General features: G+C 37.7%; 2 protein-coding genes across 10 annotated transcripts in view; one reads left to right on the forward strand and one right to left on the reverse strand.

Moving 5' to 3' along the window:
• Window positions 1-2,291, reverse strand: part of AP4S1 (adaptor related protein complex 4 subunit sigma 1) — a 36,147-nt gene extending 33,856 nt beyond the window's left edge. For 3 of the 4 annotated variants that reach the window (XM_081936882.1, XM_081936881.1, XM_081936883.1), the window contains exons 1-2: window positions 2,249-2,291; window positions 1,548-1,885 (exon numbers count right to left, since the gene is read on the reverse strand). The gene's annotated coding sequence lies outside the window, so the exon portion shown is untranslated. The remainder of the gene's footprint in view (window positions 1-1,547; window positions 1,886-2,248) is intronic. The other variant, XM_081936880.1, reaches the window with a different exon arrangement.
• Window positions 1-25,066, forward strand: part of STRN3 (striatin 3) — a 57,744-nt gene that overhangs the window by 9,073 nt on the left and 23,605 nt on the right. For 4 of the 6 annotated variants that reach the window (XM_081936874.1, XM_081936877.1, XM_081936876.1 and 1 more), the window contains exons 1-7: window positions 856-1,408; window positions 14,890-14,993; window positions 16,465-16,538; window positions 19,835-19,916; window positions 20,362-20,541; window positions 21,163-21,295; window positions 21,709-21,850. In XM_081936874.1, the coding sequence (XP_081793000.1) occupies window positions 1,076-1,408; window positions 14,890-14,993; window positions 16,465-16,538; window positions 19,835-19,916; window positions 20,362-20,541; window positions 21,163-21,295; window positions 21,709-21,850 (1,048 nt within the window). In that variant the 5' untranslated portion in view covers window positions 856-1,075. Of the gene's footprint in view, window positions 1-854; window positions 1,409-14,889; window positions 14,994-16,464; window positions 16,539-19,834; window positions 19,917-20,361; window positions 20,542-21,162; window positions 21,296-21,708; window positions 21,851-25,066 lie in introns of those variants that run through there. The other 2 variants (XM_081936875.1, XM_081936879.1) reach the window with 2 other exon arrangements.

Genomic DNA, 25,066 nt, shown 5'->3' on the forward strand with positions numbered 1-25,066 from the left:
ATCCACTTGGCTTCTGTGTCTATGGGAGAAACAGAGGTCACTTTTCCAGTTTCTAGATTTCTATCCTTCCTTTTTTTCAGAAGTTCAAGATAGTGTAATAAGTACTCTCTCCTTCTCTTTATAGCAAATGAGAAAATGTTTAAAACCGGTATGACTTCTCTCTTACTGCAGCTGTCAGGTGGAACAGCCTTGATTATAAAATCCAGATGCCCCAAATCAAACTTGTTAGCCTTCTGTAAGACTGTGTTTGCAACCTTCTGACAAGCAAAGACAACGGAAAGCCAGATTCACTTAATAATCTTGTTACTACAATTTCAGTGATTCAATTAACAAATGTGGCAAAAGTCAGTTAACACATTTCTCACTCAACAATATAAATTTTGGGCTCAATTGTGGATTCTTGAAAGGGTTATAAATCAAATTAAAGTAATACATCAGATCTTAAGTCTAAGATTAAAAAAAACAATCCGGAGCATCTCCTTAACTGTAATCCTCTACGTGCATTTAAAAGCGATTTCTATGTCACTGTATAAATAAAAGTCAAGCAGCAGCTAGAGAATAAGGCGCGCGGCGTTCAGAGAGCGGAACCCCTTCTGATTTTCCTTCTCAATATGTTGCTATCCGAGAAAAACCAAGTGAGACTGGCGAGTGAAAGAATGAAATAAATCAGAATATAAATCAGAAGCCACCAAAAGCGCAGGAAACCTCTTCCGTCTCCCAGCCCAGGACTTTTTTTTCCAGGCGCGAACGCATGCGCAGAGCAAGGCGGCGGCAAGGGGGGGGCAGAGCAAGGCGGTTGCTGTTACCCAGCATGCTCGGCGTACAACCCCCCCCCCCCCTTGGGTGGGTGAGTGAATCTGGCCGGTGGATGATGGAGCGGAGGCTGTAATGGCGGCCGGCGGCAACCGCGATAGAGGCACCTCGGGTGTAGCTGGACTCTGACACCCGGGTGCTCCTCTACACCGCTGGGACTTCCTCCCTTGGCCGGACACTCCCCCCTCCCCGAGAGCACCGCTGAGGACTCGGCCGAACACACTCGGCGGGAAGAGGAAGAGGGGAGGACTCCTCACAGACAATGGACGAACATCCCGGCGCCGGAGGGGGGATCATGGCGGGGGCTACCCCGCGACCTCAACAGCAGCCAATGCCGCCCATCGGAGGCAGCGTTAATCCCCAGCTGCTCAACCAGGGCTGCGCGGGGTTTAACAGCGGCGGCGGGAATCTCTCGTCCCAGCAGCAGCCTCAAGGTCCAACGGCGGTTCAGGAAGCGGCGGGGCCCGGGAGCGGATCGGAGCTGTCCCGGCCCCAGCATTACACTATCCCGGGAATCCTGCACTACATCCAGCACGAGTGGGCCCGCTTCGAGATGGAGCGCGCTCACTGGGAGGTGGAAAGAGCCGAGCTTCAGGTAAGATGAAACCGGGTTCCGGGCGGGCGAGAGGACACAATGAGAGACGGGCTGAGTTCAGCCCGGCCCAGCTTGAAGGCTGGCGGCGGGGACTTTGCCGATGGTGCGGGGGAAAAGGTGGGCGCGGAGGAGAAGGTACCTGCGTGTGTGGCGGGTTCGGCGAGGCGTGGCGGTGCGCGGCGGGCGTCACTCGGCACGTCCCCCTCGGTGCTCCTCGGGTTGGGCTGCTTTCCCCGGGGCAGCCATTTTGGTTTCTAGCATGGCGCCCGCCTGGCTCGGGCCTGTCAAGAGAGTTGTGAGAGGAGGGGGGCTCCCGTCTCCTGTTCGCCCGGCCGGTCCCAGATACGAACCTCCTCTGTCTCTGCCGGCGTGGGACCTTCGCCTTGACAGTTACTCTCGCGCTGGGTCCGTCCCGACCTTATTGCCGGAGCTGCAGTAATGTCGAAGCCGGCTGGACACCTCAGGGAGTTTCGCAGCCTTAGAAAAACCCAAAAGTCATTCATATATATAATACATACATACATACATACATACATACATACATACATACATACATACATACATACATACATACATACAAAACAATATAATATTATTTTATAATATTTATATATATATGAGAGGACTGTAAATTTGAGTGTGACCCGGGTCGTTGTGTGTGTGTATACACACAACGATTCGGGTCACACATATTTACAGTCCTGTCTTGTGAATGTAAATCACCCGCACGCAAGGGACCCTTGATTTTTTCTCAGAAACAGGAGGTATGTCCCTCATTCTTAATTCAAAACACCCCAAAAAGAGATGGAGATGAAGGCCTGGGTGATGTTAAAGGATTACCTGTTTAATCCTCTCCACCTGTTATGGGTGACCTGTGTTTACAGTACGTTGTGTATGTTATGTTGTAATTGTAGCAAACATAATCATGCTTTTATCAATGAACCAAAATTGGGGACTTATGTATACCTGGTTTTTACTGCGTTCTAATGAGATGACTGGGCATTTCAGTTAAGTGTGTGAATGTAAAGAGGTTATTAACGTTAAAGTTTTATTTCAAAATAAATATACGTAATTGACATTTTAGACTTGCTCAGCAATGTCCTTTAACATGTCCTCATGTTAAAGTTAGATACCTGTCACGATCAATAGTGATGATTGTGAGAAATAGTGCTACCACAAACTGAGTTAAAAGCAAAGAGATGTGAGATGTGTGGTTAGTTCTGAAAAGAATGTTGCAATGTAGATAGAAAATACAACTCTTTAAAAGAATGTGTCTTGACTTGTTTAATGTTATGCAGTCTTTTGCTTTCAATTTTGCATTTTAAGAGAAAGGGGGTAAATAATAGCTATTGATATTACAGAATTCTTATGAGGGCAAATGCTGAATTTTGTAAAAAGAATGCTGCAGAATATCATAATCAAACAGTTTATACAACAGCACTTAGGGAGGTATGCTGCATAAATCTGAACTTATTGGATTTATTTACAACAGCTTGCATGCAGCTCAGTTCCAAGTTGCTTTGAGTAACTTACATCAGGCAACAACATTAAAAACAAAATTATAACAATTTCAACATCAAATATCCTTTAACTTCAGGTGTGTGTGTGTTAGGTCAATCATTGTCCTTGAACACTATTTTCAGAAACCTGACAAGGAAAGGGTGATCAATATACCGAGGGAAAAGTTATTCCATGGAAGAGGGACCAACACTGAAGGCTTCATCACAGGGCCTCGAAGGTGGTATTCCTTGAGGAAAGGAACTCTTAACAGGCCTTCTTTCTCCATTCTAATTAAACAGGCAGACTCAACCCAGCTATTACTGGACAAACAAATTCAGCCTAGAGCAAAGGTAGCAGGGTTCTAAGACATTAGGTTTATGTGACAAACAGCACCTGAATCACACCTGGAAGTATACTGGCAGCCATAATAGTAATGTAGTGCCATATGGACAAATCTGGGTATGCTGGATCACTATGTTGAAGCTTCCATATGGTCTTCAAGGGCAGGCCCATGTAGAGTGAAGTTCAGAAGTCCAGCCACATGATGACAAGAGCATAAGTAATCTTGGTCATTGCCTGCTCTCCATGAATGGGTTAAAATTATTGACACTCTACACCAGATGTAATTGTATGAAGACATTCCTGATCAGAAGTTCCATGTGCTGTTCAAGCAGAAGTTATGAGATCAGGAGGACCACCAGATCTGTTGTTTAAGAAAGAATCCCATTTTTTGTGTACTTTGGTGATCATGTATGTCTTTGATCAAAGATAACTTTTATATTAAGTAATATAAGACTTTTATGCGAGGTAAATTGGATCAAATTCCACCAATGAAATAACTTGTTTCTTTTCTTTGTCAGCTATCAGGCCTAAACATTTAAAAACTAGAAATAGAATTTTCAGTTCTAGTGAGTTTGAGTTGTTGTAAATGGAGTACTAAATCAATCTCTTCCAAATACTATATTAATAATCAATGCTGTTTAATGTTATTTTGCATGCAAGAAGGCTGAACAGTTCTGTGAATTTCAGGGATATAATATGGTGAAAACATGAATTGCCCCCAGCCCCAAATTTGTTGCTGATTAGTTGCAATTGTAGAAAAATTATGGCACCTTAATTTTTATGGCAATTTTAATTTTTGTCAACTGATACAGCTGAAGATCCAAAATATTAGTGCCATAGCTTGCTGTAATGCTGGTGGTACTGGCCTCATAATCAGTTTTTTGCTAGGCCCTTGGCAAAACGTTTTTAACCTAGTAGAACACATTACTACTGGAATACACCTTGGCCAAGCCACACTTTCATAAACAAACGTAATCAGAGGGTTAAGATTAAGTCCATTCTTACCATTAATATTACAAGACTGAAGCCTGCTTCTAGTCCAAACTTATAACAGCAAGATGTAGCGTTTGTCATGTTGCTTTCTTTAATTTGTTATAGCCTCCATATTTGATTTTGATGTAGACATATTTTTGCAACCAAACGATAAGTTCTTACTTTGCTATATAATAATCTTTTATTTAACCAAATATTGGTTTGGTTGAATAGTTTTCAGTTCTTTAAGGATTTTTTTCTCCTCCAGATTCATTTTGCATATGTGAAGACTCTTGTATTATTTGTGGTTTACCAGACTAGTAACAGCACTATTACCTACAAGTCATTTCAACATGTCATTATTATAATAAATACAGTCTTAAAGAATTGTCAACATTCATAAAGATTTTGCTTGCTTGGCAGAATTTGTTGTAGGATGAAATAAAACCTCTTATGGTACAGATTGCCTGTGGTAATATAAATTATGTTAGAAAAATATGAGGCTGCCTTACTGCTTAAAACTAATTTTAGTTCAATTACTTAAGGTCAGTCAGATATCAGAAGTGATATAATGTACTGTAATTGTAACAGATCTAATTCAAATTTAAAAATAGGTACTCCTTGAGTTATGGTAATTCCTTCAATGATTGTTCAAAGTTATGGCAGCATCCATGCGATCACTCAATTAACATTTTGGTGCTTGGCAACTGCCCACACTTAAAACTGTGAGTATGCTTCCCACTCCTCCCACCCTCTGTGTTCCATCTCTATCCTTTGACTCTCCTGTCCACCATCCTAGCCATGTTTTTGCCGCTACTGTTGACCAGGTTGGTCGCCCTGGCCCTTTGCAAGGCAACTGATGGCTACAGGAGGCTTTCTCCCCAAAATTGCATTTGGCGGTTTCCCCATGAGATCTCTGAAAAAAGGCATCATATGGCCAACAGCTCCCTCAAAAATAGCCAGGGTAGGCATGCCTTGTCAGCAGAAAGATCAACAATGTGGCCAAGGTCAACTGAGGCAGGATAGCGCAGGGTAGCGTGGCTATGGAGTGAAGAGTAGCAAGAATAACTGGGTTTTACTCTGTGTGGATGGGATGGAGTGGTTGGGGCTCTGCAATGCTGGGTTTGCTGCGTCTTTGTACCACGCTGCTGAGCTGAGATGGCATGGGGTTCCTGGAATGGCGGGGGCTTTGCACTACTGGGCAGGGGTGACGGGCTTTGCACTGTTGTGCAGGAGTGGAGTGGCTGCAACTTTTCTTCACTCTGCTGGGCTGGGGAAGCCATTACATTGCTGGGCTGCGGCTTCATTCAGTGCTATTGCGCTGAGGTGGGGCAACTCCGGCACCATGCTGGATTGTGTCTCAGGGCGTCTTGCAATCCCAGAGCTGTGGCATTCCAGGAAGCCTTTGAACTGCAAACAACTGCACAGTTCTGGAGTTGCTCCACAAGGTGGTTGGGGGGAGTTGAAGGGGAGACAGTGGAAAAACTGAATTTTGACATGGGTCTTTGCTGTTGGGATTTGGTTAACAATGGCAACTAGGAGTGTTATGATTGTCATCACTAAGTGATGCAGTTCATGTTATGTCATGCTTTACAACTACATTACTTAGCAATGGAAATTCCAATCTTAGTTTCCATAGTAAATCAAGGAATACCTGCAGATTAAGGCATCAAATAATAGGAATATTATAATTTATGTGTTATCTGTGGTATATTGTGAAATATAGAATTAGCGTTTCAAGCCAATGCTTCCCAGCAGCCCTTGCTATATTATATAACATGAAGGTAAACAATCTTGTTCCTTCAGATGTTTTGAACTAAGAATTTGATAATGTCTTAGTTGAAGGAGAAAAGTCTATCAATCCATTTCATTCAAAATTGAACGGTGGACATGCACAGCCACAAAACAGGAAGGAGCACCCAACCTTCCTATTTGGAAAGAGGAACTTTTCTCAAACTGATTAATTTACAAGGTGGAGACTTCCATTGCATAAGATTAGATCTCGCATATGTTCCACCTGGTTTACTGATACCAGGAAAAGCTCATGGTGGTATTTCAGGAATGGAGTATTGAAGTTGTTGAACTCCTAACGTGAAAAGGACTGATTCGTTTTTTATTATTTTTGAGATAAACATACAAATGTTATTGAAAAAGAAAATGTTACTGAAAAAGAATTCCAGTTGCTTTGAAAACAGTTTTTAAATACGTTCTATTTTTGTGAGTTATGAAAACTAATTAAAAGATATAGATTCATACAACAGTATTAAAGGATGAACTTCAAAACAAATAAGCACACTCCTCTCTCCCCAAAAGGGAAGAAAATCCTTGGAAACTTTGCAGTTTAAAGATTGATGAACAATACATAAACAACCCGTTGCTGGAAATCAGTTGTAGATTTCTCTTTGGTATTATTTTGATTACTTCCCTTGTCCAAAAAGTTCCTAATTCCTAATAGAGTCAGTATACAGGCAGTCCTCGACTTGCAATGCTTCATTTAGTGACTATTCGAAGTTACAATAACACTGAAAAAAGTGACTTTTGACCATTTTTCACACTTATGACTGTTGCAGCAATCTCATGGTCATGTGATCAAAATTTTGGGCTCAATTGTCGTTGCAAATCGAGGAATACCTGTACTGGAAATTTAGCCAAGAATTTATTTTGTGTGTGTATGTGTGTGTATTCAGAATGTTTAATGACTAGTCTTGAGGTTCAGTTTAATAGGATAAGGCCATACCTATTTCATCTCCAATACTATTAAAATATAAATACTATCTGCTGATTCATCGTCAATAACAATGCTTATTAAATATTCTTTGACCATTTTGTTGGTGATCAATTAACCTCATTTGACAATAACCGAAAGCTAATTTCATAGTAATATAATCCACTATTGACTTACCAGAATGGGACATACAAGCTTCGTGTTTAATTTCATTGGTTTTCCATAACAGAAGGGTTAGTGCTTAGATGCTACAGTATATGAAAACACTGAGTAAATTATATTATGAATGTCTACATTTATATCTGTTATATGTGGGCAATATTCATTATTTTTGGTTATAGTAAATAGCTTTTTAACCATGGCCTTTAGCTGACTTTAACAGAAGAAAAAAGGTAGTAGTAGTAGTAGTAGTAGTAGTAGTAGTAGTAGTAGTAGTAGTAATAATAATAATAATAATAATAATAATAATAATAATAATAATAATAATAATAATAATAATAATAATAATATAAAATCACCGAAAATCAGATGGTCAAGATCCTATGGGATTTTCGTATACAAACAGACAAAATACTGGCGCATAACACACCAGACATCACACTGGTTGAGAAAAATAAGGTTATAATCATAGACATTGCAATACCAGGTGATAGCAGGGTCGACAAGTAGGAACATGAAAAAATCGCAAAATACCAGGACCTAAAAATTGAAATTCAACGATTATGGCACAAACCAGCAGTGGTAATTCCAGTGGTAATCGGCACACTGGGTGCTATTCCAAAAGCACTGGAATTAAATTTAAAACAGTTAAAACTTGACAAAACCACCATCAGTCAAATGCAAAAAGCTGCACTGCTTGGATCTGCACGTATATTACGAAAATAAGTTACGATGTCCTAGGCCCCTGTGTGGGGCCCAACTAGTAATCAATGCCAAATCCGGCGAAAAAACTGGCCGCTGTGATACAATTGTATAATAATAATAATAATAATAATAATAATAATAATAATAATAATAATAATAATAATAATAATAATAATAATAATAATAATAATAGGCAATTTATTTCAATAAATTGGAGCATGAATCCATTTTTCTTTGAACAATGTTATTAGTCTGTTTATTGGCCTCATATTCTAAATCATGGTATGAGCTGCCTCTCTTTTCCAGCTGCATGTACTCAGTCACTGGTTTGGGGAGATTTCCGTTTTATCATGAAGTTACTGGTTTATAAAGTTATTGTATGTTTTTATTTTGTCTCCTAGAGCAGGGATCCACAACTCCCCGGCCATAGCCGGTTCGAAACTGGGCCTCGGGAGAGATGGGCAAGTGTGAGTGGAGTTTTACATGCAAGCGCAAGCACCCTCTGCGCAAGTGTCCTCTGCTCGCTCACGAAGCTCCATTTGTATGAGTGGTGGGCTCATGTGGTGGGCTCACTCACACAAATGGAGCCGTGTGCATGTCATGCTACTCACATGCCCTCACTCCTGCCAGACTGGGCCACCAAGCTGGAAAGGTTCTAGAGGCACTTATGCAGATGAGTAGTCTGAGAAATCAGAATGTGCTACATGATGTTTACACTGGGAATGTGCAGGTAGAGCTTTTTCCCCCCAGAACATTTTGTTTTCCTTAGTCTAGTTCAGGTATTTAAGAAATGGTACTGTGATTGATTGATTGATTACGTGCCATCAAGTTATTGTCAGCTTTTACCAACCGTACTAGGCAACTCATGACCCATTGAGTCATTATTCAATTGCTTCACTGTTTTTATATAGCTAAAATTCTAGAAATTTTTATATAGTTAAACAGATCAACAGAATGATGGACAGGTAAAAAAGCAGTGAGAGTGGGAATAATTTCCAACTTTTTGCTGCTTTCCCACTGACTTTGTGGGAAGCTTTCAGGGAGAATATCAGTAGAGAAGCTGGGAGGGAAGCTTGCAAGTTGCTTAAGTAAATACCCTACTGGTGCACCCTCCCCAGTCCCGCTGCAATAACTCAACAACCCTGCTCACCCTCCCTGACCTGTGCAACACTTTGCATAGCCCCTGTAGCTCCCACTGTAGCTGTATATCCCTTCCATGACCCACACCCTTCCACATGCTACCCAGCCTGCGTTGCACTGTCACACACCCTCCATAATCCTTGCTGCACGTCTTGGGCACCCATCTACACCCTGATTGATGTTCCTCATGCCTGTGTTGCACACCCCCTCAGTCCCTCCCTGACACACAGCAGACTGCTCCATGATGCACCATTTCACTTAATTAAAGGTTACAAACAGATATGAGAGTTTTACTTGTGTGTGTGTGTATGTGTATTCACTCACACACACACACATTGAGGGAGGGATAGATAAAATATTATTTCCCATGTACATGTATTTCCCCAGTTATACCATTTAGAAATAGTTTGTGATTTGTTTGTTTAGTGTTTTGGACCAATACCACTATCACCATTTTTCATTATTTGATCTGGGTTGGTGGAAAAAGAATATTGCAGAGATGAACCATTCCATTTTGCACATGTCATTTTCACAAGAATTGGAAACAATCAGTAAATTCTAGGACTGTAGACAAAGTTAAGAAATTTAAAACCTACTCAGAAGAAGGAAATGGCAAGTTCCCTGTTATTATCCTTAAAACAACACAAGTTGAGCTTGATCTAAAGAAGGAAGCAAAAACATTGCTAACTACTGATTTTAGGAATATAATTGAACTCCTGAACAGAGCTGAATTAAAATGATATTGCGGGTAACTGATATTATATAAGCATTTAGGTTATTAAATAATCCAGTATGAAGAGTCTGGCTGATACTGAGTGTTAAATAATACTATAATTCTGTAGTAACTTGGGATTTAGTTCAGAGTAAATCTATATAACTGTTGTTTTGTCTTTAAAAATGGATGGAAGGACTAATAAAATCCTTTAACAATACATTTTTTACAAGGCCGCAGATATCTTTATTAAATAGTAAACCTTCAAGTTTAGCATACTAAGTTGGATCTTAAAATTTGTTTCCATTAGTCTTGAATGTCTGTTAAGTATAGCAGCAAGGTTGGATTTTATGCTGGTGAAATGCCATTTAATTCAGGGGTGCCCAATACCCAGGCCACAGTCTGTTCGGAACCAAGCCACACAAGCGGCAGGCAAGTGCACAAGCACACACAGCTCCACTTGTGTAAGTATGATAGCCCATTGCTTGTGTGGAATTACCCCCCTCGCCCCCCCCCTTGCCACCAGTCTGCAAAGCCAGAAACGTTGGGGACCGCTGATTTAAGTCATGTACAAAATATATTCGTTTTTGTCAGTGGTATCTATAATCTGATAAAACCCAAGTTTTGGTCTAGGAGATTGTGCAGAGATATTTCTTCCATCATGAACCTACTACATATTTCAAAAGTATATTCTAGAGCAGGGGTGTTAAACTCGCGGGCTGGATGCATCACATGCTGCCCAAGCCTGGTTTAGCGAAGGGTGGAAAAGTTGCAATGTGTCAGGAGATATTCTCAAGTCAAATTTTAGACTTTATAGGAGGCCACAGGAGAAAATGGAATTGCCTTTTTCATTAGAGGAAACCATTTCTACAATAATCCAGCTGAAATAGTTGAAGACAGAAGTTCTTTCTTTCAGCCATTTTTATGTTGCTCATGGCCATCATTTAATTTGTAAACAAAGTTGCTTGTCAAAAAGCTTCTCTACTAGTATCTTTAAATCCTCACTTTCTATATTAAAGATATAGTACATTTATTAAAATTGTTCAAAATTCAGGGTTTTTTATTTAGTAATTTCTATCCCATTATTTTAGTACCTTTATACCACCACAGGATTGTACATATACATTGTTCAAGATTTTCTCTCTGCATAATTATTTATGAGTAAGATTGGAGTTGTCTTATTTTACTTGAAAGGAATGGAAGAAGCTGTTGAAAGTTTTAAAAAATGGGTAAAGACATGCAAAGATTACAGATCTCACTTCTGAACACTATATATATATGTTGTATTTGTGCTGATAAAATAAAGGGAGACTAGTATAGATCCATTTCGAGCTATTTAGCTCTCATCAGCTAGCCATACCCTTACTGGGATTCGAACCTGGGCTGTATTATACAGTAGGCAAGAGTCTTAGCCACTATTTCCCTGGCTCAGCTGATAAAGGAGGAGAGCCTGTGGCATAGCGGCTAAGACTCTTGCCTAGTGTATAATACAGCCCAGGTTCGAATCCCAGTAAGGGTATGGCTAGCTGACGAGAGCTAAATAGCTCGAAATGGATCTATACTAGTCTCCCTTTATTTTATCAGCACAAATACAACACAAATATAAAAAGGCAACATTAAAAATAAAAATATGGGTTTCTGCCTGGATGGTTTTCTGTGATGAGCCGAAAGGACAGAAAGAGGGAGGAGTGAGCTCCCTCCCATATTTGGGCATACCAGGGGTTGTAACACACACACACACACACACACACACACACACACACACACTATATATATATATATATATATATATATATATATATATATATATATATATATATATATATATATATATATATATATATATATATATATATATATAATATTTTTCTGAGTATATGATGCACCGGAGTATAAAGCACACCAAAGTTTTGAAGAGGAAAAAAAAAGGGTGTTGCACTCTGCAAACCTCCCAAAAGTGGCTCGTTTTTCACAAAAATGGGCCCGTTTCCCCCCCCCCCCCAAAGGCATAAATACCCTTTAGGTGGCTTGCAGAGTGCTCCTGGGGAGGGGGGGCAAAAACAAGCAAAACCCAGCCCATTTATTTTGCGGAAATGGGCCCATTTTTCGTTTAAAAAAGGGCATGGATAGCCTTTAGGAAGCTTATAGAGTGCTCCTGGGGGCTGGGGGGGGATAAAATTGAGCAAAAACCAGCCCATTTTTTACTCATTTTTGCCTTCCCCAGCCCCTAGGAGCTCTCTAAAAGCTTCCTAGAGGCTATGCACTGCCATTTTGGTGAAGGGGGCAGGGTTTCGGGAGGCCAAAAATGCTGTATTCGGTGTATAAGACGCACCCAGATTTTTAGCCTCTTTTTTGAGGGAAAAAGGTGCGTCTTATACTCTGAAAAATACAGTGTATACAGTATATTTAAAATTATCTGCTACTTGGGTTGGATATTTGCCTATTGATAACAATAATGAGGTTTCTACCCTATTCAGTTATCTACCCTATTCTTCCCTTTACCTCATATTTATTCAATTTTCCTTTTTCTCCCTTTTCTTCCCACTGCAACTATCTTCCCATCACATTTCCCCCCGTTTTTGTTGATGGGGAAGGTAGGAAGAAAATTACAGAGTGTACAGTTTCTTTGTGAAACTGGTTTGCAAGCAAGATAAGGATCAATTATTTTTATGCAGAGTATATTCTATAGGTAATTAATTTTAAATAATCATTATCAATTCATCAAGCACTCAAATCTTATTATAATAATCAGATATAATTCAGTGGCAATAGTACAGGGTGGGGAGTGGGATAATGGTAGACAAAAGAGAGGAAAAAAAGAAGGAAATGTTTTTTTAAAATAGGTAAGAAATGGACTACCCAATCATATTTATATATCTGTATTTCTTTGTCTTGACCTACACCTTTTTTGGTGACAGGGCATAAGGGAATGTGGTTCTAGCATACATTAGGCATTCATACACACACACTTTTTGAAATAAACCTTTCCTCTCTTTGTCTTGACTCCTGGTGATTGTCTAAAGAAGCCTTTGCTGTTTTCTTCGTAACAGTTTTCAAAACTGGTTTGCCATCGCATTCTTCCTATGGCTGAGAGAGAGTGACTGTCTCCAAGTCATCCAGCTGGCTTTGTACCCAAGTCAGAATTAGTATTCATAATTTCCTGGTTTTTATCTTGATGTTTTTAATTGCTACACAGAAGTAGTCTCATTTTTAAAATATGCATACATATAGATATAAATGCAGGCCAAATTGGCAAAAGAAAGCTCAGGACCGTATTGGTAGGAAACATGTGGAAGACACCTTTGTTCTTCAGTAAATAGACAATAGCTAAAATGGTGAGGATATATAATTGCATTGTGTGAATAAATTTATTGCAGAAGGGGCAATCTATATGATTGATTTTATCTTGTGATAAAGTGGGATTAATGGATGGGAATACAAGAAGTAAGGCATGCATAGGATTTGGGTTGCATATATTATATGCTGTCTTTAGGCATAGATTCAGTATTAAAGCTTCAAGATGCACAAAAAGTTTTTTTTTTACAAAGCTATGATAAAATTAAATCCAGAAAAAAGCTTCAATTATTAAAAATGGGAAGTAATAAAATAACTGCAGAGATAACAAAACCCACAATTTTCATACAATAACAAAATATAATGAAGTACAATATACTATTAGTATATAATGTTTCATGGGTATTCATTAAAAAGTTCATAAACATTACAATTTTTAATATTTACACATTCATGTATACATAATTATAGAGCTTTGACACAATATCTTATTGTAAATATTTCAAAATATTTAATAAATACTCAAGATTGTGCTGCAGCACCCTCTAGTGTTTATTGAACTCATGATCCATATCCCCAATTAGGAGAATAAGCGTTGTTGGAAAAAGGAAAATGTCTTTATTGATGTCCTTATTGAGTATGTTTATTTTAAATTGTGTTTTTGATTAAACTGATGAAATACACATTAATTTGAATGTTAGAACTAAATAATTTCATTTTAAATGTAATGATCTCACAGTGAAATTAATTGTGATTAATAATAATACTAACATGACTTCATATGTATGATATACTAAAAGCTAGGCACTATAGATACTTCATGAAATAAATTACATTAAATGTTCAAATTTATTGCCATTTTCATATAAATACTTTCTTATGGGTAGTACTTGACTAACAGCCATTTGTTTAATTACTGCTCAAAGTTACAACAAGAGCTGAAAAAATGGCTGTTCCTTGTACTTAATGACTGACTCACTGTCCCAGAATTCACTATGGCACAAAACATATTATATACATCTTATGATAGAGATGTAAAACATATACTCATGCACACAGAACCTACCATATACTGTATATATTTACATATAATCTTACATCCTTTTACAGTCCTACCGACACAGCCTTTCTTCAACACTGCAATATGCATCTTGCACCAGTCGGATGGACACCTGTACAACATAGATTTTCAACATTTTCCTCATACACCTATGTACAATGTTTTCACAATCCTTCATATTTCACAGGATATTTTTTGTGGGATATTAGGGGTGAAGGAATGAAAATTCTCTATTGCTGCAAGTGCTGTTATATTTTGCACTTTTCAACCAAAGCAATTGAGCAAATTGTATTGAATGACATGTTCCTTAAAACTTCAACTCATAATGAAATTTCACCATTGGGACTGTTAGTATGCTAACAGTGCTGCTTTAAAGTTTATTTCTGTGTAATTACAGTGTGGCATTTATGCAAAGCTGTGGTTCTTTTATTTGTATCGGGAATCTTTCTGATTCCAGTTCATTAAATGTCATAGGCTTAACAAGAACCTATGTAATGTAATGATGAATTAAGCATTTCAATGCTATTGAGCTTCTTGAATAGAGAGTTCCCTGTGTTTTCCTGTGAGGATTGCATTGTTCCTGCTTTATTTCTGATTCAGGATTTATGATTTAGAAATGCATATTTGTTTTTGAATGCTGCTTTGAACACGTTTACTGTAAAATAATAATTTATTAGGAACGGGGCAATTAGTTTGACAAAACACTGTATTTATTACAAAGCAGTACGATCTATAGATTATTTTCTTTTTGTTAATAATATCCATGTAAATTCTTCTAGGAGGTGTAAAACAGAATTAAAAGTTGTTATGTCTTATATTGTATAAACATGACTCAAATGAAAGATAATTATGTTACCATTTTGTATTTTCAGGCTCGGATAGCATTTTTGCAAGGCGAGAGAAAGGGTCAAGAAAACTTGAAGAAAGATTTAGTAAGAAGAATAAAAATGTTAGAATATGCATTAAAACAAGAAAGGTATCTATCTCATGTTTCTCAACTGGAATGTTTACATATAATACTTTCGTATTAATTAACTTGACATTGATAATTGAAGAAAATTGTAGAATTTGAACATTGGTCTGAATGAAAAAGAGTAATATGGAACTAAATTCAGTTAAGTTGGAAGTGTTTTGGTCTGAGATTTGGGTTCAACCTGTTCAAAATAGGTCTAATTCATATGAAACAGCAGATTAACTATTATTTAATTACAGGGTGGAGGCTATGACAAGGAATGCATTTGGTACTTATTTAATGTGCTAGCTATGGCTATTCCTGAACCAGTTGGTTTCCTGCCTTGATTGTATCCCAAATTGTCTATTTCAATGTGCTCCATTAGAGTTCCTCTTGAAAAGTATTCTGAAGCTCCAGCTGATGGAAAACATGGTAGCTAGGCTACTAATTGGAACAAGATACTAGAACCATTATATTTATTGCTTTGTCAGTTGCTTCCCCGGTACAATTAGAAGGTATTGATGATGTTTTATATATCCATACATGGCTTTGAGCATAACAATATGGATGGTCTAAGATTGTTATGAACTTGTTTTAATTAGTGAAAGCTCTAACAAGAATTCATATACAGCAGTCTATGATTTGGAGATTATTCCCTTATGTTAAACTCTACACTGTTGAAACCCATTGCAGGTGCCTATTTACCCTTTTTAATTTAGAAGACAAATCAATTCAGTTATTTAAAGACTAAACATTTATTTTTGTAAACAGAAACTAACTCACTTATTGTTCTTATTTTAATGTTGGTCAGTAAATGAAATGTAGTTTTGTGGGTTGTATATATGGTTCTGTTTGCTTTTTAATGGTAGAATTTTTTAAAATATGCTTAATACACTAGGCACCTGTATACACAAAGATGATTAAACAGGAGACTTGCTAATTAAAACACTATTTCATATTTTCAAATCTATTCGATGACCAACGCCAAGTTCATAAGAGCAATCTTCACTGTTATAAACTTCTCTCTTCTCCTGGGTGCAGTGGAAAGGTTAAAAAAAGTCATGATTTGGCAATCACAATCAACCTTTGTCCACATGCATATAAAGGGAAGACTTTGATTGCATGATCATGATCACCATCTTAATTTCTTCGATAACTCTGCTCCCCCATTAGTTTTCAAGAAAGAACTAGCTTTTGGACAAAGCTTAATAGGAAAGATCACAAACATGAAAATTTGGCCCCACAGCCAATCCTACATGTCATAGACAGTGAGGTGACATTGATCATTTCCTTTAACTATAGGGCCAGTCTCCTGATGGGTGATTTAATTAGCCATGATCAAGTAAGCAGTTGGTAGCTATAGCTGTCCACGTACCTGTGATTTTAATTTACAAAAGAGCAAGGATTAATGTTTAGACATCTTCGTATGAATGTTGTAAGAAAAATGCAAATCAAATTTTATTTACTGGTCAATTCACTTATGTTTTTTTTTAAGGGCAAAATATCATAAACTAAAATATGGCACAGAATTGAATCAAGGTGACTTGAAAATGCCAACTTTTGAATCAGGTAAAAATTTATTTATCGTGTTTAGCTCACATTCTTTTATACCAAAATAAGTCTTTACAATCAATATTGTTTTGTATTGTGATTAAAATTGGGTTTCATTCTATTCACAAAAGTTATGTGATCTTTTTCAAGTTTTCATAGTATTAGACTATTAGCCTGAAAAAGACAGACACTTTGGCTTTTAACACATCATTTTTATTATTAAGTCCAAAAATTATAATTTTACAAGCAGAAGGCTTTCAACTTTTCAGCATTGTTAAAAATATTATAAAGGAACAGAAGTGCTGTTTCTTAATATCTCCATAAAACAATGTTAAAGCCCATTGCGTGGGAAACATTAGAGAACAGTTCTAAAGTTCTCGTGTGCTACCAGTTGGCAGTCAGAGAAATAACCTTGAAATGGAGAAGATTTGGACAACAGTGAATCTTCAAATAAGTAGGTATCCTTTGAAAATCACCTCCAAGAAATGTTGTCTAGGAGCCCCAAAGAATCCTTAGATTCTTAACCCTAACCCTTAATTCTTAACCCTAACCCCAAAGAAGCCTTGGTTAAAGTTGGCAATTATGATTCCATTATAGAACAGTTGCTGGGTTTTATAGTGGCATAAGAGAACACCAAGACAGTAATTGTTAGTAAGAAGAATATTGATGGTGAGTTCAAACGTACTCCAAACCATCTGAATGAACCTATAAGCTTTGGAGGATTGTTCTAGGACATGGGTGTCAAGCTCGCCACATGTTGCCGTCACATGATGGTTCACAATGTTTTTCCCATTCTCAGAGCTGAGGTAGGCATGGCCTATGCATGATGTATCTGGCCCTTGGGCCATCAGTTTGACACCCCTGTTTTGGGACAAATGACTCCGAAGTAGAGGTGCTGATGTTACATGTATCATTATACCTGGTGGAAACCAAACATGATAACTTCATATTGCTTGTCAAAAAAACAAGTGCTATGGTTTGGGAGATGTTTTTCTACTTCAGGATATAGTCAATTTGCTAACATTGCAGGAAGCATAGATTCTGCTTTGGCTCAGAAAAATTCTACAGCAGAATATCAGGTAATTTGTCATCTAAACCTGAAGCTCAAATGAGTTATGCAACAACACAATATTTCCAACTTATAAGCAAGTGTATGAGAAAATGCATGATGAAGAAGAAATTCAGAACTGAATTTGTTCAAATCAAAATCTACCTAAATCCCATAGAAATATTGTGGTAGAACTAAAGTGTACAGTTCATGTTTGAAATTTATCAGATGTTACTGAATTCACGTATTTCAGAAATGGACCAGAATTTCTACACAATGATGAACAAGAATGATCACCAATTACAATAATTAATTAAAACTGTATATATAAATAATTATATACAAATATACAATTTGTATATTACAGTTAAAAATTAAAGAGGGAAACTCTTTTTTCTCACACTGCTATATCACATGGTGGATGACTTCGTTTATGAGCTAAATGAAACACACCACATTTCAGTGTTGTATCACTCTGGCTCTGTTTATATTCTGCAGTAAGCTTGTTTCATCTAGAACCCGTGACAATGCATCCAGGTCAGACAATTGACGTCTGAAAATTATTGAATTGTTCCCAGAATGGTTCAATCCAGAGGGGGAAAAGAACATTTAAGACTTCTCCAAAATAGTCGATTTGTGGATTAATGAATTACTCACATACCTAGAAAAGTCTTAATAGTCAATGATAAAGGTTACAAAGATTATAATTACAATATCTCTAGATAGTATGTCCCAAAGTTTCTTTTTCAAGAGGCTTTCTGGGTTTTTTAAAAAGACGTTTAGCTTCTCATTCAAGAAGCTTCTTCAGCTCTCTTAAAGTGAAACGTCTACAAAGAAAAACCAGAAAGCCCAATTGTCTCTTGAAAGCACCTTTGGGACAACCATGACCTGGATGACTGAGAATCTCCATAGACCTCTAGAGCAGTGTTTCCCAACCTTGGCGACTTTAAGTCCTGTGGACTTCAACTCCCAGAATTCCCCAGCCAGCTATGCTGGCTGGGGGATTCTGGGAGTTGAAGTCCACAGGACTTAAAGTCACCAAGGTTGGGAAACACTGCTCTAGAGAGTATATTTTCTTAGCCCAACACATTAAACATATGCCTTTCTATAAATAGGTGTGATTGGCAGTGGCAATTTGCGATATTTACATTGGTCAGATTACTTTTAGAATACTGTGTCTATCCCCATTTTAATGAAGGACAATGACACAATAAAGCATGTCCAGCTGAGGGCAAACAAATGTAAATGTCCTAGAAGGAAAACTTGAAGTAAGGTTTGATGCAGTAGCCTTATTTAGATTAAAGAAGAGAATATTGTGCGACAACTCTTCGAGTATTTGAAGAGCTGTCATGTAGAATATAGGGCAGACATTTTGGCTTGTTATAGAAGACATAATAGGAACCAATGTATTTTTACAAAATCAGTTGAAAATCAGAATATGTTTCTTAAAGGTTAAAAAAAATAATAGTGCCAGAGTTGCATTGGGAGTTTGGAGTTTCCTTCATTGTAAATATTTAAACCAAGGTTAAATAGCCATAAGAAATGTAGTAATGGATTCCTACAATTGGCAGGGGAACTGGATGTTCTCCAAGCTGGCTTCCAATTTTTACATTCTACGTTTCTTCACTTTCATAGTTCCCTTTTTTGTTCAAGTTTTCTTATTTTTTGATGTAAGCCATTTATTCATATTATCTGTGAACAAGATAAAGTTCATGTTATTCTTCAAGAACAGTAATAAAAAAGTATGGAACTAAAACTAAAATCAGCAAGTTTTTTAAAAAGGTGGATTAAGTAAATTAATCAGAAAGCTGATGAAAAGTTGACACACAGTTTAAGAAATTAAAGATGGCAGGTGGCTATGCTTTTCCTTGTCAATGTTATTATCAGCTACCAAGGGAATATTCCATTCTTTACTCCTATGTAAATATAAATGTTGATGTTCATGAGGAACGTATGTATCAGCAAATATAGCTTTTCATTCAAGTGGAATATCATATATAACCTGGAATTATAAAGATTACATGTACCTCGTAACTTTTCCCTCACTTTTAAACATCTAATAATATACTAAAAATAAATTGTGGGTGCACCATCATTTGAGGCTTTTAAGAATAGACAGGACAGCAGCCATTTGTCTGAAACGGTATAGGTCTCCTGCTTGAGTAGGGGGTGGGTCTAATAACAGAGTTGTTATTTTATTCAGATCACTAAGAGATAACGGTGTCTTGATGGCACATAATTAGTCTATTTATTTACTGTGTTTCAGAAGAAACCAAAGATACAGAGGTTCCTACAGTGCCTCATAATAGCCAGCTAACTTGGAAACAAGGCAGACAGTTGCTAAGACAGTAAGTATCATATTATATTGGGTTGAAGGTCATTGTACATTGAAGCATAAGTATATAGGTTCTGACGTGTTTGTGTATGCTTGCTTGAACTTAGTACTGTAATTAGCAAGTAATCTAAAATAAGTGTTTGGAAATTTTTTTCTTAGAATAGATTTACCTAAAAAGGTAATGTGAATTAAACTTTCTAGAACCAAAAAGCAGTGCCATAAGCTTTAAGATATTCTTTAACTTTAACTTTAACTTTATTTCGATTTATAAACCGCTCCCTCTCCCCAAAGGGACTCGGGGCGGTGCCAAAGGGACTTGGGGGGGTGAATTCGGTACCAAATTCTTGAACAATTTGGTAATAATAGCTGTATTTTAAACTGCCATACAGATCATTTTAAAGGCGCACTGGTGGATTGTGTGTATGCATGGCTAAATTCTACTTTCTTTTATCTTTTAGATATCTCCAAGAAGTCGGTTACACAGATACAATATTGGATGTACGATCACAGAGGGTGAGGTCTTTACTTGGACTTTCCAATTCAGAACCAAATGGCTCAGTGGAGACAAAAAAATTGGAACAGATTCTTAATGGAGGAGAATCTCCCACATCAAAACAAAAGGGTCAAGACATGAAAAGGTAGGCAAACTAATACAAATGTTTAGCATAAATGACTGCCTTCAAAGGTATATCTGATAACTAATTTATTTTCTTTAAAAATGTTATTTTTACACAAAACTAAAAAGATGGTTTTCTTTGATTAGAAAGATGTATATTTTTATTTTTAAAAATCTTATATCTCAGCTGAGATAAATACTGCATCTGTATAACTTAGGATAATTTGCAAGAATTTGTGGAATGAAAGTGTTTTCTTTCAACTAGAAATTAAATAATTTATTGATATGCTTCTATCATTTATAGTCATGCAATTATGACTACATAATTACAAACTATTTCATGGTTAAAATTGTTTATTTTCTGAAAGTTTTCATTATGTGATAACTAACAATTTGTGTATTAAAAAGTACATGCAAATTAATTTTTATCCTTAATGACATTTAAATATGAAAAGGTTACAATCAGAACTTTAGTATGTATGTATGTATGTATGTATGTATGTATGTATGTATGTATGTATGTAGTTTCCTTGATATTTATGAATTAGAAATAAGTTTATTTTCTCTTGAGGTGAAATAATTGAGTCTTAGTTTGAAAGGAGATCACAGCTATTTCTGATATTGTAAGTTATTTCTTTTGTAGGAACCCCAGTGATGTTCTTGAAACATTTAATTTTTTGGAAAATGCAGATGATAGTGATGAAGAGGAAGAGAATGATATTATAGAAGATATTACAGATGGAAAAGAAAAACATCGGATAAATAAAAAGCACAAAGTAAAAAAGACCAAATAGTTTTATTAACTATTGTTATTTTAAATATTTTGTTATTCCTTTTTTGTCTTTTTGTATAGAGAACTATTGCAATAAATAGTGGAATAGATAAATCAAGCACCTTAATATTGTTTGTATTTTTGTTATCAATACCTTGGCTAGGCATGAATGGAGGGACTGGTGTTGATAAATGCTTAATTCTAAGTATATTTATCTGGCTGCTAATTCTGTACTGCAGCATAATTTTCATCTGCCATAATCATGTTAATGGGACTGTTGGTGCATGATGGGTAAAAAATATTTAAACAGAATAACATATCCTTTACAATCCTGAGAAAGGGAAGGAGAAGATTACATAAAACTATCCCATGAATGATAGGATCTTTAATGGTATTTCTATCAAAACTGACTTATAGATTGGAAATGAAGGACTAGCTGCTGACCTTACTGATGACCCAGACACAGAAGAAGCTTTGAAAGAATTTGATTTCTTAGTAACAGCAGAAGATGGAGAAGGAGCAGGAGAAGCACGGAGTTCAGGAGATGGGACAGAATGGGGTAAGAAACATAAAAAGCAGTAGGAAAACAAAAGAATTTGAAAGAAAAACATATATATTTCAATTATATTAATTTAAATTTGTATTCTCTTTTCTCTGTGATATTTTTAGGCATTTAAATCTTGCTTGTTGGTTATCATTTTATTTTTTCATCCTACTGTTTTCTTCCTGTAGAAGTAAATCATACATTTGTCAAATCATTTTGATAATATTAAGCAGTTTGTTTGATATATCTTAGAATTATTGTTTAAAACAAAGTTATGAAATAAGGCAGTGTTTTAATGCACTCCTTAATTAATAACACTGGCAGTCAGTTATTTTAGACATACAAATTTTCACAAAATACAGTGCATTACATGTTGACATGGAAAATAATTCTTAGAAATTTTTTTAGTAATGCATGCTTACCTTGAATTTCCACTGAAATTGATGGATCTTGCTAAGATATTGTATTTTCTAAATTAAACAAATTTACCCGTGCCGTAGATCACCATTAACAAAAATACCCTTCACTGTTTTTGCAACACTCAGAATGCTGCCTAGCAGTCATTGGAAAGATTATTTTTTTGATTACTTGTTAACAACATGAGGTTCTGTTTTTCATGCCCTTTCCAAAGATTTACTATGTTGTCAGTGGAGCTCAGTTGTGTGCAAAATGCTTTTTAATGTGAATTTCTTTTTCTACAATGGATTGTTGGAGACCTGTATTTGTAAAACAATAGGAAATGGCTATATTTGTATTTTTTTCAAATCCATATTATATGTTTTTATTAACTTCAAATTGTTTTCAAAAGAGGTGAAACCGCAACCAAAAAGAACAAATATATTAACATTATTTTACTTACTTTTAAGATTTCTGTTCTAGATATTATTCAGAGGTTGACTTGAAACAAGATAGGAAATATATAATTAGAAATACAAACATTGCAGATATTTTTTATTGGATTTAAACTTTTATTGGATAGAATATGCATTGTGCAGGGTACGGGATCCTCTGTAAAAGTGTAAAATGGAGAAAAGTAGCAGGAAGTATGCTGGATTGATTTTAGAAGTAGATGCATGTTTTAAAATATACTATTTTAGCAGTTATCTGCCTTTTCTTCTGATACAACATTTTATACTTAAGTTGAATACTTTGGATTGCATCCAGAAAAATACATAGTAAGGCAGTGATGGCGAACCTTTTTTGGCTCGCGTGCCACAAGTGGGGGGAGTGCAGGGGGGGTCGAATGCGGGTGTGCCGCACCCATAATGCAACGCACGACCCCTCCAGTGCGCATGCGCGCACAACGTGCAACCCCCCCCCATTTTTACATGCTTTTTTCGCCCTCCCCAGGCTCCAGGGGCTTCATAGGAGCCTGGGGAGGGCGAAAAGAGCCTCCTCTGACCCCCCTGAGGCCCTCCGGAGGCTTCAGGGACCGTCCAGAGGCTTCCCTGAAGCCTTCGGAGCGCTTAAAACCACCCTCCAAGCAAACCGGAAGTGACCTCCGGGTTGCTCAGAGGGTGGTTTTAAGCGCTCCGAAGGCATCAGGGAAGCCTTCGGACGGTCCCTGAAGCCTTCGGAGCGCTTAAAACCACCCTCCGAGCAAACTGGAAGTGACTTCCGGGTTGCTCGGAGGGTCGTTTTAAGCGCTCCGAAGGCATCAGGGAAGCCTCAGACGGTCCCTGAAGCCTTCAGAGCGCTTAAAACCACCCTCCGAGCAAACCGGAAGTGACTTCCGGGTTGCTCGGAGGGTCGTTTTAAGCGCTCCGAAGGCATCAGGGAAGCCTCGGACGGTCCCTGAAGCCTTCGGAACGCTTAAAACAACCCTCCGAGCAACCCGGAAGTCACTTCCGGTTTGCTCGGAGGGTGGTTTTAAGTGTTCCGAAGGCTTCAGGGACGGTCCCTGAAGCCTCAGGGGGGGGGAGGCTCTTTTCGCCCTCCCCAGGCTCCTATAAAGCCTCTGGAGCCTGCGGAAGGCGAAAAATAGCTTTTAAAAAGGTGAACTCAGGTGGCCAGCGCACGTATGTGGGCTGGCCAGTGGACAGGGCAGCGCCTCGCGTGCCCTGACAAATGGCTCTGCGTGCCACTTGTGGCACACGTGCCATAAGTTCGCCATCACTGTAGTAAGGCATAAATGCAACAAGACCTTCCCACTGTTCTTGCTGTAGCCTACCTGAACAAGAAAAGGCTTGAAACTACAACAGTTAAAGGTGTTGGGAAGTTCTCCATCTACTAAATTCCCTTAATGTTATATAGACCGTTGGATTTGTTAATATTTCACACAATTTCTTCAATTCATGTATGAATCAACATGTGCATAGTTGATATTCGTATTATTATTATTCACAATTGCACAAGTTGATTACTTCCTCTAAGCCAGTGGTGGGCAACCTTTTTTTTCAACTGAGCCAAATCTCGCCAAAACCACGATTGAAATTTATTTTGAGAGCCACATTTTTAAAACCGAAAATACATAGGATGGTACACTGTTTTTAGTTTCAATAAACTCTGGCATTTGAAGCACGCAAGTCTTAAAGCTGTCAAGTTACAAGATCCTTGCATCCCTAACCCTTTAGGAAAAAAACCCCAAGGGGTCTTCAAACCTGACAGCTTTAAGACTTGTGGACTTCAACTCCCAGAATTCCTCCTCCAGTCATGTTGGCTCAGAAACTCTGGCATTGAAGCATGCAAGTCTTAAAGCTGTCAAGTTGCAAGACCCTTGCACCACTAACCCTTTAGAAAAAAAAAACCCAGGGGTCTTCAAACCTGACAGCTTTAAGACTTGTGGACTTCAACTCCCAGAATTCCTCCTCCAGTCATGTTGGCTCAGGAACTCTGGCATTGAAGCATACAAGTCTTAAAGCTGTCAAGTTGCAAGACCCTTGCACCCCTAGCCCTTTAGAAAAAAAAACCCCAGGGGTCTTCAAACCTGACAGCTTTAAGACTTGTGGACTTCAACTCCCAGAATTCTGAGAATTGAAGTCCACCAAGGGCATCAATCATATTAGCCCAGGGATCTGCAAAATTGGCTCTTAAGACTGGTGGACTTCAACTCCCAGAATTCTGAGAATTGAAGTCCACCAGTCTTAAAACAGCCAACTTTGCAGACCTCTGTGTTAGCCCAAAGCCTGGCACTGGGCGGGCCTTGCTCCCCCATTGGTGGAGCCCCAAGAAGCGAGGAGGGAGAAAAAGAGACGGAGGCCAAGGAGCTTCCCCCCCGCCCCCTCCCAGCAA

The sequence above is a fragment of the Natrix helvetica genome, assembly GCF_964273705.1.
Source record: "Natrix helvetica genome assembly, chromosome: 1".
NCBI classification, from domain to species: domain Eukaryota; kingdom Metazoa; phylum Chordata; class Lepidosauria; order Squamata; family Natricidae; genus Natrix; species Natrix helvetica.